Below are 15,921 nucleotides of genomic sequence, written 5' to 3' on the forward strand. Positions count from 1 at the left end.
AGCAAATTTTTGTTTTGTTAGAGATGGGGTCTTGCTATGTTGCCTAGGCTACAGTGTAGCAGCTGCAGACCAGCACCATCATAGGACACTACAGCCTCGAACTCTTAGGCTCAAGCAATCCTCCCACCTCAGCCTCAAGTAGCAGGACTTAACAGGTGTGCACCACTGCACCCAGCCCCACAGCAAACTTTTAATAATGTTCTCGGCTGGGTGTGGTGGCTCATGTCTACAATCCCAGCACTTTGGGAGGCTGAGGTGGGTGGATCACGAGGTCAAGAGATCGAGACCATCCTGGCCAACAAGGTGAAACCCCGTCTCTACTAAAAATACAAAAATTAGCTGGGCATGGTGGCGCATGCCTGTGGTCCCAGTTACTCAGGAGACTGAGGCAGGAGAATCGCCTGAACCTGGGAGGCAGAGGTTGCAGTGAGCCAAGATGACGCATTGCACTCCAGCCTGGGTGACAGAGCAAGACTCTGTCTCAAAAAATAAAAAATTCTTAATCTAGCCTTTCAGATGATTGCTTCTATTCATTAACTTAAAGAATGATGTAGTGAACAACAGGAAACAAATTTTAAAGATTAAAATTTTCCCTCCCCTTTGAAAGATGAAACAGGAACAAGACCCACTCTTGTTCCCATACAAAGTCAAGGATATATTAAAAACATAACTTTGGCTTAAAAACTGTTTCCACAGACAGAAATAGAGTAAGAAGGCAAACGAAAAGGAGACAACACTGCTCAAAACAATTCTAATAATTTCTAAGCTTCTGAATAGCAATTTTAGAGCAATGGGATTATATTTAATTTGTTTCACATATGTGTGAAGACTGAGAGATATAAAGATAATTAAATCCCTAGATCCTGAAAACTTCCCTCTAAATAGCACCAAGGAGCACTGATTAAGAGCAAACATGTTTTTAAAGCATAGCTGACAGTAAACAAGTCAGAGAAATCTCCAGGGGCTATTGGTAAAAAGGAAGCTAAATACTAGAATGGTAAACTGAGTTGAGGCTTGGTCTGCCTTGTGGAGTATTTTCCGATCTTAGCAAACAAGCGGCCGACCCCTCGGTACTGTGCAAGGTAGAGACTGGGAGCTGACACCCGGCATAAGGTCAGGACACCCTCAAATGCAAGGGTAGATGCAAGGAAGCTTCTCCCCTGATAATTTAGCCACAGGCCTGTCACATAGAGTCTTAGGTGTTAATTATACTACCTTCCTGGTCTGAGGAAACCCAGACTGAGAAATTAACACAAAAAGAAAAAAACCTCTAATCTGGTAAAAGCACGTGCAAAACCTGCCTGAAGGGACCCGCTCTCAATGCTGGCTACCAAAATAAACTCAACATTCAAAAGTACAAAACACATATGGAAATAAGTAACTATGAGTCTGCAGAAATAAAAAGCAGCAGAACTGAACCCAAAGAGCGTAAAACAATGAAATTATTAGATACAGACTACAAATTAGGTATATTTAATATGACAACAGACAATAAAGTAGGATAGAAAGTATGACAAAATAAGAAATAACAAAAAGTCCAAGCATGTTTAAAAAAGAAACCTGAGAACTTCTAAAACGGAAAAATAAAGTCACTGAAAATAGAAAAAGAAAAAACAGCTTATACAGATGAGACACAGGGTAAGAGAGACCTAAAGAACTGAAAACTAAATCTGAAGAAAAATTTCTAGAATGAAACACCAGCAGAAGAAATAAAAAAGTATAAGAGATTAAGAGACATTATGACAGAATAAGATGTTCCAACAAAACCAAGACTACATAAGTGGCAATATTTGAAGAATTTATGAAAGATATAAATCCTCAGATTCAGGAAACATAAATGAATCCCAAAGAAAGAAACAAAAATAAATCCTCAGATACACATAGCACAGGGAATACACAGAACCAAGGATGAAAAACAACCAGAGAAAAAAGGCTAATTATTCACCAAGGTACAAGAGTGACAGAAAACACGACCCCCTCCACCTTCCCAAGAGCTAAAGTAGAACCCTGGAAACAGCAGAATATTTTCTACAAGTGTTGACTGAACATACCTCAGCTCTTATAAATTCATAGCTGGCTAAGAACAACGACCAAATGAAGAAACGAACAAAACTGTAGACTACCACCACTAGCCAGGTGCGGTGGCGCACACCTGTAATCCCAGCACTTTGGGAGCTGAGGTGGGTGGATCACAAGGTCAGGAGTTTGAGACCAGCCTGGTCAACATGGTGAAACCCCATCTCTACTAAAAACAGAAAAATCAGCCAGGTGTGGTGGTGCACACCTGTAATCCCAGCTAGTCAGGAGGTTGAGACAACGAGAATTGCTTGAGCCCGGGAGGCAGAGGCTGTAGTGAGCTGAGATCGCACCACCATACTCCAGCCTGGGCAACAGAGCAAGACTCTGTCTCGGAAAAAAATAAAAAAGACTACCACCAACAGACCCACATGAAAGGATACACTTCAGAAAGAAACTGAGCCCACACAAAAGGGGTGGTGGGCGATTTAACAGGTTCACATGCACATACAACTGAATTTTAAAAAACCAATAATGCTGCTTAGTAATATGGGGAGTAAAAAAGATACAAAGTGAACAAAAATGAAGTATTATAACATTTAAGGGGTGCATGGTTTACATCCAGTTGGTCTAAGGTTCTTGTATTGTTCAAGAGGAAGGCAGGGATACTCATTAATCTTAGACTTTGTTGAGTCAAATACGTGCAGTAACAAACTGCTACAAGAATATAAATAGATAACATAATCTCCAAACCTTTTGTAGAAAAGGAAAAAATAAAACTAAAGAAAAGTCCTCAGTCCAAGGCAAGCACCCTACCCGGATACATGTGAAAGTACAAGAATGCTCACTGCATACTGTTTCTAATTATGCCAGTTTTGAGAAAGCCTAAATTTCTATCACGTGGAAAAGAGATGAATAAATTGCTATACTCATATAACTATATACCAACTAGCAGTGAAAATTTATGCACGTATCAGTCTGGAATAAATTTCACAAACATAATGTGAGGGAAACAAAAAAGCAGACTGCAGGAGGACACACAATGTGATACTACATTAAGTTTAAAAACATAATATAGAGAGCACTTGTGGTCACGGCAGAGTAAGGTGGCCAGGAGATTCCCCTCTGAGAAAACAAGTATATACATGGATGAAATTGTGGGGGGAAACAAAAAACAAAACAAAACATTTCAGGTTAACTGGAAACCATAGGTAGACAACAAATTGAGAAGCATTTAATCTTGAATATCTGCTAACGTATCTGGTAAGAAGGGTGGTGGTAAATATGTAACCTTCTATCCTGGGCTGCATCTAACCCTCACTGCTCTCCCAGCTCAGCCAGAGAAAAATTATAGCTTTACTGCAAAATTGGTGGAAGACTTGATTGAAAGTGGGGCAGTGAGGCGAGTACAAAATCCTGCAACTTTGCTAGGTGTGGTCTCAACTTAGGATGGGCAGCCAATCAGGAACAAACAAACAAACAAACAAATAAATAATTTGAGGCGGAGTCTCACTCTGTCACCTGGGCTGGGGTGCAGTGTCGTGATCTTGCTTATTGCAACCTCTGCCTCCCAGGTTCAAGCGATTCTCCTGCCTCAGCCTCCTGAGTAGCTGGGATTACAGGAGTGTGCCACCATGTCCGGCTAATTTTTGTATTTTTAGTAGAGATGGGGTTTCACCATGTTGGTCAGGCTGGTCTTGAACTCCTGACCTCAAGTGATCCGCCCGCCTTGGCCTCCCAAACTGCTGGGATTACAGACATGAGCTACTCTACCTGGCCAGGTACAAATTTAATAAGGAAATCCCAGAAGTAAAGAAGCCAAAGATAAGCTCTCTGCACATTATTAATGGACTGCTAAACTATGCACGTGTGGGGAAAACCTGAGAAAGTCCAGGAAAAAAAATGAGGGAAAAAAGGGCTGGGTGCAGTGTTTCACATCTATAATTCCAGTGCTTTGGGAGGCTGAGGCAGGAAGATCGCTTGAGCCCAGGAGTTCAAGACCAGCCTGGGCAACACAGTGAGACCCTGCCTCTACAAGACATTTAAAAAATTAGCTGGGTGTGGTGGCACATACCTGGAACCCTAGCTACCTGGGAGCCTGAGGTGGGAGGCTCACCGGAGCCCATGAGTTTGAGTTTATAATAAGCTACCATCATGCCCCATACACTCCTGCGCTCCAGTGTGGGCAACAGAGAGAGACCCTGCCTCTATTTAAAATAAATAAATAAATAAATAAATAAAGGGAGGGAGACTTAAGAACTGCCTATTTTGGAATGCAACCCCTAACCCCACACTCAGCTTGATCAGTAGAGGATGGAAGCCATACAGGCTTGAAGTGTCTGAACAGATAACTGATTGACCTCTAAACTACACAGACATGGGGCAACCACTAGAAGCTAAGACAAAAAATTAAAATTTTAAAAACTCAACAAGGACATCAGTGGCTACAAGAGAGCAAGAGAGAAAGATTCCATAGTTTAAGTCCACACAAATTACTAAAACAATTTGGAGTTGCTATAATACATTATCTAAAAGGTCCAATTTTCAACCAAAAATTAGTATACAAAGAAACAGGAATGTGTGACTCATACTTGGGGGAAAAAAAAGACATTCAATAGGAATTAACCCTGAGTAGACTCAGATGTCAGGGACTTCCAAGCAGTTATAAATATGATCAAAGAATTAAAAAGAAAAATATGCTAACAAGTTAACAGGGAATCTCAACAGTCAGAAATGGAAATAAAAAAAATCAAATGGAAATTCTACATGTGAAAAGTACAATAACAAATTTTAAAAAGATGAAAGAAAAGAGAGCCTCAGTAACTCACAGGACAATGTTAAACCCTCCAACGTGTGTGTAACAGGAGTTTCAGAAGGAGAGGAAGGAGAGAGGAAAGAGAGACAAAGGGGAAGAAAAAAATTTGAAAAAAATAATGCCTGAAAACGTCCCAAATTTGATGAAAATTATTAACTTGCAGATTTAAGAAACTCAACAATCCTCAGGCAGAATAAACACAAAGAGAACTACACCTAGACACAACACAGTTAAACGGCTGAAAGCCAAAGATCAAGAGAAAATCCTGTAAGATATAACTCAAGACACTGTTTGGGATACAAACATATGTAGAAAAAGTATAAAGACATACAGGCAATAAACACCAAATTCAGGACAGAAAATAAAGGGAGAATAATAAAACCAGAGTGTGATATACAGGAAGCTTGAATTATACTTACAATGATTTAGTTAATAAGCTGGGCACTGGGCATAAGGGTATGCATTGTAACATTCTCTATCTTTCTAAATGTTTAAAGTACCTCAACACAAAAATAGTTATCAAAAAGGATTAAGGTCTCTGCTATGTGAAGGAAGAGGAGGTGGGGAAGGAAATACTTATTGTTTCATGAAAATATTTTTTATAATAAAGTACATTTTCATATTGCTTATCTGGATTCATTTAAAACAATTTAAAAAAAAATTACAGGACTGTGTACTTGAAAGAAAGTTGCCAAACATGAGTTATCTGTGTACCATTTTAAATTATTAGTCTGTAGAATGAAAATTTCATTGATTTTCACTTATAGATTTTACCTTACAGCTCCTGAACCATTCCATACTGCTGGACACTGGGAACAATATGGCCATTCTTTTGAATCTAATCTATTATCAATAGCATCCTAGGGAAGGAAAGAGTTAATTCCATCAATAAAATTGTAAATTGCAGGACTTTGGCATAAAGGTCAAAACTTGCATTTGCAACTGAGGAATCTTAGACATATTTAGTATAAGATTAGCCTTTTCTTTGAAACTCGCAAATCTTATTTGCTTCAAAATTAGTGAAATCATTTACTGCTTAAACCAATATTTGCTGCATGACTCCCTTTCTTCATTTGGAGGGTCCCCATGCTGTTATAAGGATTTCAGGCACCTTATCAGAGCTTTTAGTTCTATGGTGCCAGGGGTTTCTAATCATTATTCCAGTCCTGACACACTTCTAAAGCTTTGCCCTTCATAGCTACTACTGCTATGGCCTAGGGGTACTCAAGACAATCCAATGGGATATGGGAAGTTTTCCTTTTCATTTTATTCTTTAAAATTTTCCCTTTTATCGGTGTTAGATTTTATGATATATGTATGTATATAAATATACTGTATACATAGATTAGATTTTATTACAGTAATCCTTAACTTATAAATCAATAGGTTCATGCTCACATTTTTTATGGTTAGGTGTGCATGAACTGAAAAGTATGGAGACCACTGCTTTACAGCATGGTAGTACAAGTAGTATTAACAAGTGGGCACATGGATTGGGCACAAAGTACTCAGTAGTCCAAGAACATTTCAGTAAGACTGCAAGAAGGGAGGAAATCAAATTTCAGGAGAAATTCTAAAAGGCCTAAGATTGTCATGGATCCAAATGTGTATTTTCTGAATTTAACATGCAAATCCTTGTTAAGGGGTTCAAGAAAGTCATTTCTTATTTTACAAATACTAGCCATGGTAAACTGATCAGGAATATGTTAAAAAACAAAACAAAACAAACAAACAAACAAAAAGAAACTAGCCATAAGAAACTACTTAGTTCTACATCATCCTTGTGAGAAAGAAAAAAAAAAATCCTTATGTTACAGAAAACAAAGTCTAAATTCTTTTTTTTTTTTTTTTTTTTTTTTTTTTTTTTTTTTTGAGGCGGAGTCTCGCTCTGTCGCCGGACTGGAGTGCAGTGGCCGGATCTCAGCTCACTGCAAGCTCCGCCTCCCGAGTTTCCGCCATTCTCCTGCCTCAGCCTCCCGAGTAGCTGGGACTACAGGCGCCCGCCACCTCGCCCGGCTAGTTTTTTTTGTATTTTTAGTAGAGACGGGGTTTCACCGTATTAGCCAGGATGGTCTCGATCTCCTGACCTCGTGATCCACCCGTCTCGGCCTCCCAAAGTGCTGGGATTACAGGCTTGAGCCACCGCGCCCGGCCACAAAGTCTAAATTCTTTAGATTTTTCATATATGTTTAAGTATGTGTGAATGACATAAAATTAGCCAAGCAAAACAGAGAAATCATAGTTATGCACTGTACCAAATTAGCTCCCAAAAGAAAGTATAAACTGGTTTAAGTCAAAGGAAAAGGGGAATAAAAACTATATGATCATGACTGAAGAATCAGTGTCATAATTTTATTAAGCTCATAATTTTAAAATTAGCTCATTTTGTAGTTTCCTATAATTGAATAATATTCTCTAAGCATAAACAGTATTAAAGGCATGTGATTCATCTGACAGCAAACTATAATGAAGTTTACATTTTAATCCAAATACATCTCCAAGAATATTGGCATCTAACACTTTCTAATAGTGGTCCACATACAAATGTTATTTTGTTGAACTTTCATTCAAGTAAATTATATTTATGTCACATACAATTATTTAAAACAAAGCAGTATTTTTCATAAAGCATATATGTGTTTATTTTTATTTATTTTGAAACAGTCAGTGGTGTTTGTCTGAGGTCTTTAAGAAAAGAATCTTCAGCTGGGCACCGTGGCTCACACCTGTAATCCCAGCACTTTGGGAGCCCAAGGTGGGCAGATCATGAGGTCAGGAGTACAAGATCAGCCTGGCCAACATAGTGAAACCCTGTCTCCACTAAAAATACAAAAATTAGTCAGGCATGGTGGCGTGTGCCTGTAGTCCCAGCTACTCCGGAGGCTGAGGCAAGAGAATTGCTTGAACCTGGGAGGTGGAGGTTGCAGTGAGCCAAGACTGTGCCACTGCACTCCAGGCTGAGTGACAGAGTGAGACTCTGTCTCAAAAAAAAAAAAAAAAAAAAAGAATCTTAAAGTTTCCTCTCCTCCCTTGACCCCAGATACAGGCTTTTTTGTGAAGCCTCCAACCACTGCAGAAACTTCCTGCCCAATACATATACTCAGACTGACACAAACTACAAAAAGTAAAGAATACTCAAAAGAGGGCACTCAGGTAGAAAAAAAAAATTTAATGATTTTTACCTCCATAATATCTTTGATAAAAGGTGTCCATCGAGAGAGCTGAAAAGTTTCTTCTGCAGACCGATCCTTTCTTAATGGTTTTCCTTGTTGAGACTAATACAATTAGAGGAAAAAATTAAAAACCAGTAATTCTATTCAAATATAATACTCTTATGTTTCCTAACAAAGATATTTAATTTACCAGTAAATACTATATTGTATTTGACTTAAAACTAAGACTGGAGATGCCTACTTTAAAAAATCTGAGTGTGGTCACATAACTCCACTGAACAGTATTTTGTGCTTTAATGCTAAAATTTATTTATAATCATATCAGAACATATGTCTATTAAAATAAAAGTATTATAAAACTTGATGGCTGTAGTCCCAGCTACTTGGGAGGCTGAGGCAGGAGAATGGCATGAACCTGGGAGGCAGAACTTGCAGTGAGCCAAGATCGAGCCACTGCACTCCAGCCTGGGCAACAGAGCGAGACTCGTCTCAAAAAGAAAAGAAAAAAAATAGTTGATGGGGCCGGATGCAGTGGCTCACGCCTGTAATCCCAGCACTTTGGGAGGCCGAGGTGGGCAGATCACCTGATACAGTTCGAGACCAACCTGGTCAACAGGGTGAAACCCTGTCTCTACTAAAAATACAAAAATTAGCTGGGCGCGGATGGCAGGTGCCTATAATCCCAGGCGAGAAGCTGAGGCAGGAGAATTGCTTGAACCCGGGAGGCAGAGGTTGCAGTGAGCCGAGGTCACGCCACTGCACTTCAGCCTGTGTTACAGAGAGAGCCTCTCTCTCAAAAAAAAAAAAAAAAAAAAAATTAATGGGAAAGAGTGAGATTCTAAATAGAGTCCTTCCAAATTTGACTTTGAACCCTTTTTTTTTTTTTTTTTTTAAAGAGACAGCGTCTCGCTTTGGGCTGGAGTACAGTGGTATGATTTTGGCTCACTGCAGCCTTGACCTCCTGGGCTTACGAGATCCTCAGCCTCCTGAGTAGCTGGGACTACAGGTACACACCAACACACCTGGCTATTTTTTTGTTTTTTGTAGAGGCGAGGTCTCACTATGATGCCCAGACTAGTCTTGAACTCCTGGGCTCAAGCAATCCTCCTGCCTCAGCATCTCCCAAAATGTTCGGATTACAGTTTCTCTGCCATATTATAGTTAAATGTTACATGTTTAACTAAAATATGACAACTGCTATAAATGAATCACAAAGACAAAAGTACAAGTAGTGAATTATGACAGAAGCTATAAAATACAAATTCACTAGAAAACTGCATTTGCCCAAATTACATATGGAAAAGAGAACAAAATCTTTAATTGCTTATTTATTCAAAATCTATAGAGTGGGCCGGGCGCGGTGGCTCAAGCCTGTAATCCCAGCACTTTGGGAGGCCGAGACGGGCGGATCACGAGGTCAGGAGATCGAGACCATCCTGGCTAACACAGTGAAACCCCGTCTCTACTAAAAAATACAAAAAACTAGCCGGGCATGGTGGCGGGCGCCTGTAGTCCCAGCTACTCGGGAGGCTGAGGCAGGAGAATGGCGTAAACCCGGGAGGCGGAGCTTGCAGTGAGCTGAGGTCCGGCCACTGCACTCCAGCCTGGGCGACACAGCGAGACTCCGTCTCAAAAAAAAAAAAAAAAAAAAAAAAAATCTATAGAGTGAACTTAAGAAGACTGTCCACATGAATACCCACATTAAAAAAAACACAGTTAATACAAACAACCATACATACATACATATATATATAAAGCATACACACACGTAAGACTTCTTACTTGGGGAACAATGGGAACACCAAGGTAACTCCAGTTACGAATCATGTCACTCTCATTTTCTATCTTTACATTCTGGATCAACCTGTCCAAATTTTCTTCCGTAGTTCCTTAAATAGGTAAAAATATGAGTGCACAATCACATAATTGCTACCAAAATAATGTCAAGGCTTTAGGTAGTACCCATGAATGAAACTTTTAAAATAAAAAACAGTCAAATTATATCTCCTTCAGCCTTCTCTCAATTTCATATTTTCCCTTTTATCTTAACCAAGTTCAGCAACTGTCTTTCAGTTTTCAAAGATTCTTTTATGATCAACAGTAAAACACTCATTAAAAAGTGATTATATCCATTACCATTAATACTGAAGATATAAAGTAGAATTGCTCTTATTTTATCACAATTATCATGATTTTTGTTGAGGAGAACTGGAAGGAGTACTCGCATGGAATCCTTCACCTTCTGTCCTTCTGCATCAGTTCCAAGTGCCAGGTCCTTAATGGAAATAAAATACTGTCAGTGATCTATAATCAAAATTCATTTTTTAGTTAAAAACATCTATTACTGGCCAGGCGCGGTGGCTCATGCCTGTAATCCCAGAACTTCGGGAGGCCAAGGCAGATCACCTGAGGTCAGGAGTTGGAGACCAGCCTGGCCAACATGGTGAAACCCTATCTGTACTAAAAATACAAAAAATTTGCCGGGCACAGTGTCAGGTGCCTGTAATCCCAGCTACTCGAGAGGCTGAGGCAGGAGAATCGTTTGAACCCGGGAGGCGGCGGTTGCAGTGAGCCGAGATCGGGCCATTGCACTCTAGCCTGGGCAACAAGAGCGAAACTGTCTCAAAAAAACAAAAAACAAATAAACAAAATCTATTATTAAATCTTGTCAAATTTTAATGGAACACTGATGACATTACACAAGAAAATATGAACATCACTTGTAAACTATTGTTTGTACAAAATACAAAAGGTCAAAAAATAAATCAGAGAACACAAAAATCATTAATCTAAACCTATGCTATCCAGTACAGTGGCCACTAGCCACATATGACTACTGAGCACTTGAAATGGGATCAGTCTGAATTAAGATGTGCTGTAGGTACAAAACACCGGAAGACTTGAAGTAATATAATGCAAAATTATCTAATTAATAACTTTTTATACTGATTATATGTTGAAATAATATTTCGAATACATCAGGTTGTCAAAGCTTTTTTTTTTTTTTTTTTTTTTTTTAAGAGACAGGGTCTTGCCCAGGCTGCCCTCAAACTCCTGGGCTCAAGCAATCCTCCCACCTCAGCCTCCTGAAGAGCTGGGACTATAAGCACACACCACTGCACCCAACTTATTAGTAAAATTAATTGCACTTTTTAATTTTTACCTTTGTTAATATGGCTATTAGAATATTTAAAATTACATGCAGCCTGTATTCTATTAGGGGCAATGGTCTAAACAGTTGAGGCATGATATAAAAGGCCCCTTGTAAAATGAGCTCTGCAGGCTGCTACACTAAATGCTGTACTGAGAAAGTCCTGCCAACAATGCTACCCTGAAATCATGCTCCCAAAATTTAAATCATTCCATTAAATAAAAAATATATAATAGGAGGGACTGTTGACTAAGATACTCTACAACTACTTGTTAATATTAGTGGAGAATGACATATTAAATACTGCCTAGGTGGTTCCCCTGATGAGAGAGTCTGTGATTCTATAAAAACCAACCACTATATCAAGCAAAATGTTAGGTTTTAACTTACAAAGTTTATCCTGGAAATTTATTATGAACAGAGGTATTTCTGACTCTGCACATACCTGTTCAGTTTTGCAGAGCTTTTCTATATTAAGCTTGAACTTATTCATGCAATCTTCTGCTAAGTTAAGATGGACAACTTGCTGAAAAACAGAAGAAATCAATCATTTAAAGGATTTTGATGACTTTTGTGCAACTGGTAATATTAAACTTTCGAGACACGCCTGAAAGAATGGGCTGAGGTGAAAGAAGGTAACATGTAATCAAGGGAACAGCTCAAGATAGGAAGCAAATGAGAATGTGATCTACAGGTGATATGGTTTGGCTGTTTCCCCACCCAAATCTCATCTTGAATTGTAGTTCCCATAATCCCCATGTGTCGTGGGAGGGACCTGATGGGAAGTGTTTGAATCATGGGATGATGGGAGTGATTTCCTCCATGCTGTTCTCATAATAGTGAGTGAGTTCTCATGAGATCTGATGGTTTTAAAAGCATCTGGCATGTGCCCTGCGTGTACTTCTCTCTCCTGTGGCTTTGTGAAGAAGGTGCCTGGCTTCCCCTTTGCTTTCTGCCATGATTGTAAGATTCCTGAGGCCTTCTCAGCCATGTGGAACTGTGAGTCAGTTAGACCTCTTTCCTTTATAAATTACCCAGTCTTGGATATTTCCTTATACCAATGTCACAACAAACTAATACAACAGGGGGCAATCAACAGACAGCATAAATGGGATGGAAGTGTTGAATTGTTAAATTTGTGTTGAGTTTGAGAGAAAGTGAGAAAAATACCCAGAAGTTCTTCAAGTTCATATTCCTTTATCTTTCTAAATGTTTCAAGTATTTTAACACACACAAAAATCATTGGTTGACTAGGGTGCAACATGACAAAAATGTTAAGATTATTCTGATAGTATTTGTAAGGAGCAAAAAAATAGTTTACCTGACTAAACAGCTTAAATGCTCTTAAATCTACTAATATGTAACTATTACTTTAAAGAAACATGTAGAATAACATCCACTAGTCGATCTAGTGCTGAATTTCTTATAAGGTTGATAAATATTACCGTTAGGCTATTCAAGACAAAGATACAGACAAGTTTAAGCTGGATTCAGATAAATCTAGGTTATATATAGAGAGAGGTTATGAAGAAGCTTAGATATATGGGATATTTCTCAGCCCTATATAGTAAAGTTTTAGAGTATAACTAATACCAAGTATTCCATGACACTCACTGCTAAACCGAACTACAGAACTGAATATAAACTAAAACTAATTAGGTATCTCATATATAATACTGCTTACCTTAGTAATCTGTTTTCGGAAATGGGGCATCTTTTTCATCAGCTGGGTAAGAGCACTAAGTGATGTCTAGGAAAAATCAAACATTTTTTTAAGGCAAACCTATGATTCAGTTATTCCATATTACAACTTTGAAATCCTAGAGTTTTACGAATTATCAAATCTAGTAATTTACTGATTATTTGACAATTTTTTTAAAGAAGAATTTAGGAGGCTTCCAGTTTCACTCACAATAACACAGCTGATATCAACGTTACTCTCCCTCCATAAATAAATAAGATTGGACAAATAAATAAAACAAAAGCTTTGGAGTAATAGGTAAAAATAGCTCACAGCTGAGTGAAGGAAAGCACCAAAGGTGATCCCTACACTCACTCACCCTGCCTTTCCCCTAAAGATGTTTTCCACACACCACTGAAAGGAAATATAGTTCAAATAGAGAGCAATTCTCTCTCCGGGTGAAAAAAAAAAAAAAAAAAGGGAGATAAGAGCTTGGGGCTGTGAGGTAGATTCTGGGAAGCAGGGTGCTAAAGAGAAAGGAGCTAGACAGAACATAACCCAAAAATGTGTAGAGAGATTGTCCTTGAACCCCTAAGCTGCACATGTACAGGGCATAACCCTCAAAGATATAGTAAAGAACAACTTATGGGTGGCTAAATGTTGGATAGAAATTTCAGAGGGGTCCTAGTGCTAAGAATATACTAGCATCCCCTGATCGAGACAAAGTAAAGAGACCTAAGTAAACATCCTAGACATTCAGTCCTGGGATTATGCCTTAGGACTCAGTGCAAAAGCGAAATAAGCTTACCATAACATTGTCTAACATGAAGTTACAACAGAATCACGATTATTCCTCAGCAACTTAACCGCCTGCCAGAACAAAACTCAACATTCTCTGTAGAGAGAGCATCATCTAGAACCTCTGCAATGTATCATCCACTATGTCTAGCACAATAAAACATTAATAGGTGAAACAGGAAAGTGACTGATACTCAAGTGATAAAACAGTCAACAAAAGTAGACCCAAGATAAAGAATAAGTTCTAGTATTTGATATCACAACGGTGACTATAGTTAACAATATATTATGTATTTCAAAATAGCTAGAGGAGAAGATCGGAAATGTTCCCATCACAAAGAAATAATAAATGTTCAAGGTGATGGGTATTCTAAACACACACAAATTCTAATGATTTGATCATTACACACTGTATGCATGTATAAACATATTACATGCTTCATAAATATGTACAGTTATTATGAACCAATAAAAAAGCTAAGAAAAGAACACCTCAAAATGTAAAAACAAAGAAACTCACAAAAAGTAGACCTAAGATGGAGTTGGCAGAAAGAGACTTCAAAATAACATATTTATGTTAAAGTGGAAACAGAGGAAAAGATGGACTATGTGGATCAAAACATGGAGTATTTTAACAGAGAATTAGAATTTATTTTCTAAAAATCCAGTGAATGTCCTAGAGTTAAATATAAGACTTTAAGTTAAAAGTACAATGAACGACTTTCATACATTGCTAGTGGGACTGGAAAACAGTACAGCCACCTTCGAAAAATAGCTTGAAATTTTCTTACAAACTTAAACATACATTTATTATTGAATCTGCAATCCCACCCTTAAGTATCCTCCCAAGCACATAACATCTGTTCATAGACATGAATGTCTGATATGAAGAAGGTGAATGTTATAGTAGCTTGATTCATAATTGCCAACAACTTGGAAAAACTAAGATGTTCTGAAACTGGTAAATTGATAAGCAAATTGTGGTGCACCCATATGATGGAATACTACTCAGCAATAAAAACTAATGAAACTACTCTTGCATGCAACATGAGTGAATCTCAAATGCATTATGCTAAATGAAAAGAACCATAGTGTATTATTCCATCCACTGGACAATCTGGAAAAGGCAAAACTACAGGGTCAGAAAACAGCTTAGTAGTTGTCAGGGGATGGGGACTGAGTTAAGGGGTTATCTGCAAAGGGGCCTGAGGACATTTTGGGGGGTGATGACATTATTCTATATCTTGATTGTGGTAGTGGTTATATGAGAGTGTGCATTTGTCAAAACTCAGAACTGCATTCTATAAAGGGAAAATTTTACTTTATACCTCAGTTTTCAAAAGGATACAATGAATGGGTTTAACAGCAGACTGAATACAAAAGAAGACAGAAGTAGGGGAATCAAAGTCAGGTTAATAGAGAACATTTGATTGCAATGCGGAGAGGTAAAAAAAAAAAAAAAAAAGATAACAGAATGTAAGAGATATAGAATACAGTCAAGAGATCCAAAAAACATGTTGACCGGGGTCCCAGAAAGAGAGGAGAGAGAAAATGGGACAAAATGAAGATCTGAGGAGATAATGACCAAGAATTTTACAAATTTAATGAAAGTTATCAACCCAGTGACTCAAGAAGCTCAGCAAACCCCATGGAGGACAAATAGCAAGCAAACCACATTATAGTAAGGCATATCATGGTCAAATTGCTAAAAATCAAAGACACAGAAAAAATATTAATAAACACAGTATATCTTCAGGAAAACAATAATACTTAACAGCTGCCCTTTTCAGCAGAAATTACAGTAGCCAGAAGGTGATGTATTGAAAGCTTAAAATTGCTGAAAGGAAAAAAAATACCAACTATGAATTCTAAATCCAGCAAAGTATCTCAGAAAAAAACTGCAAAACAAAGATATCCTCAGACAAAAAGAAAGCTGGGAGAATTCAATCTAACCCAGCTGGAAAAACTGAAGAGCAGTAAGAAATAAACAGCACCAGCGTGTATAAATACGTGGGTAATAATAAAAGTCTACTGAGTGTTTATAATAAAGTAACATCTTATTTTTATTTTTTGGGGTTTTTTTTCTAAACAAAATAACATTTTGAGTTTATAACGTATGTTGAAGTAATAAAATACATGAAACAACAGCATAAAAGAGAAAGGGGATAAATGAAGTTAAACTACTATAAGATTCCTGAATTATTCAGGACATGACAAAATTATACTATTAAACTAGGGTAAGAATACATTTTTAAATTTCCAATATAATAATTAAAGGAAGGACTAA

At 37.9% G+C, this 15,921-nt stretch overlaps 1 protein-coding gene across 3 annotated transcripts in view; it reads right to left on the minus strand.

Moving 5' to 3' along the window:
• STXBP3 (syntaxin binding protein 3) overlaps positions 1-15,921 on the minus strand; it is a 61,872-nt gene that overhangs the window by 3,295 nt on the left and 42,656 nt on the right. For 2 of the 3 annotated variants that reach the window (XM_033198741.1, XM_033198742.1), the window contains exons 12-17: positions 12,840-12,905; positions 11,601-11,681; positions 10,141-10,279; positions 9,787-9,893; positions 8,014-8,106; positions 5,606-5,691 (exon numbers count right to left, since the gene is read on the minus strand). In XM_033198741.1, the coding sequence (XP_033054632.1) occupies positions 5,606-5,691; positions 8,014-8,106; positions 9,787-9,893; positions 10,141-10,279; positions 11,601-11,681; positions 12,840-12,905 (572 nt within the window). The remainder of the gene's footprint in view (positions 1-5,605; positions 5,692-8,013; positions 8,107-9,786; positions 9,894-10,140; positions 10,280-11,600; positions 11,682-12,839; positions 12,906-15,921) is intronic. The other variant, XR_004434176.1, reaches the window with a different exon arrangement.

Source organism: Trachypithecus francoisi, unplaced genomic scaffold (genome assembly GCF_009764315.1).
Source record: "Trachypithecus francoisi isolate TF-2019V2 unplaced genomic scaffold, Tfra_2.0 Lachesis_group5, whole genome shotgun sequence".
In the NCBI taxonomy this organism is placed as follows: domain Eukaryota; kingdom Metazoa; phylum Chordata; class Mammalia; order Primates; family Cercopithecidae; genus Trachypithecus; species Trachypithecus francoisi.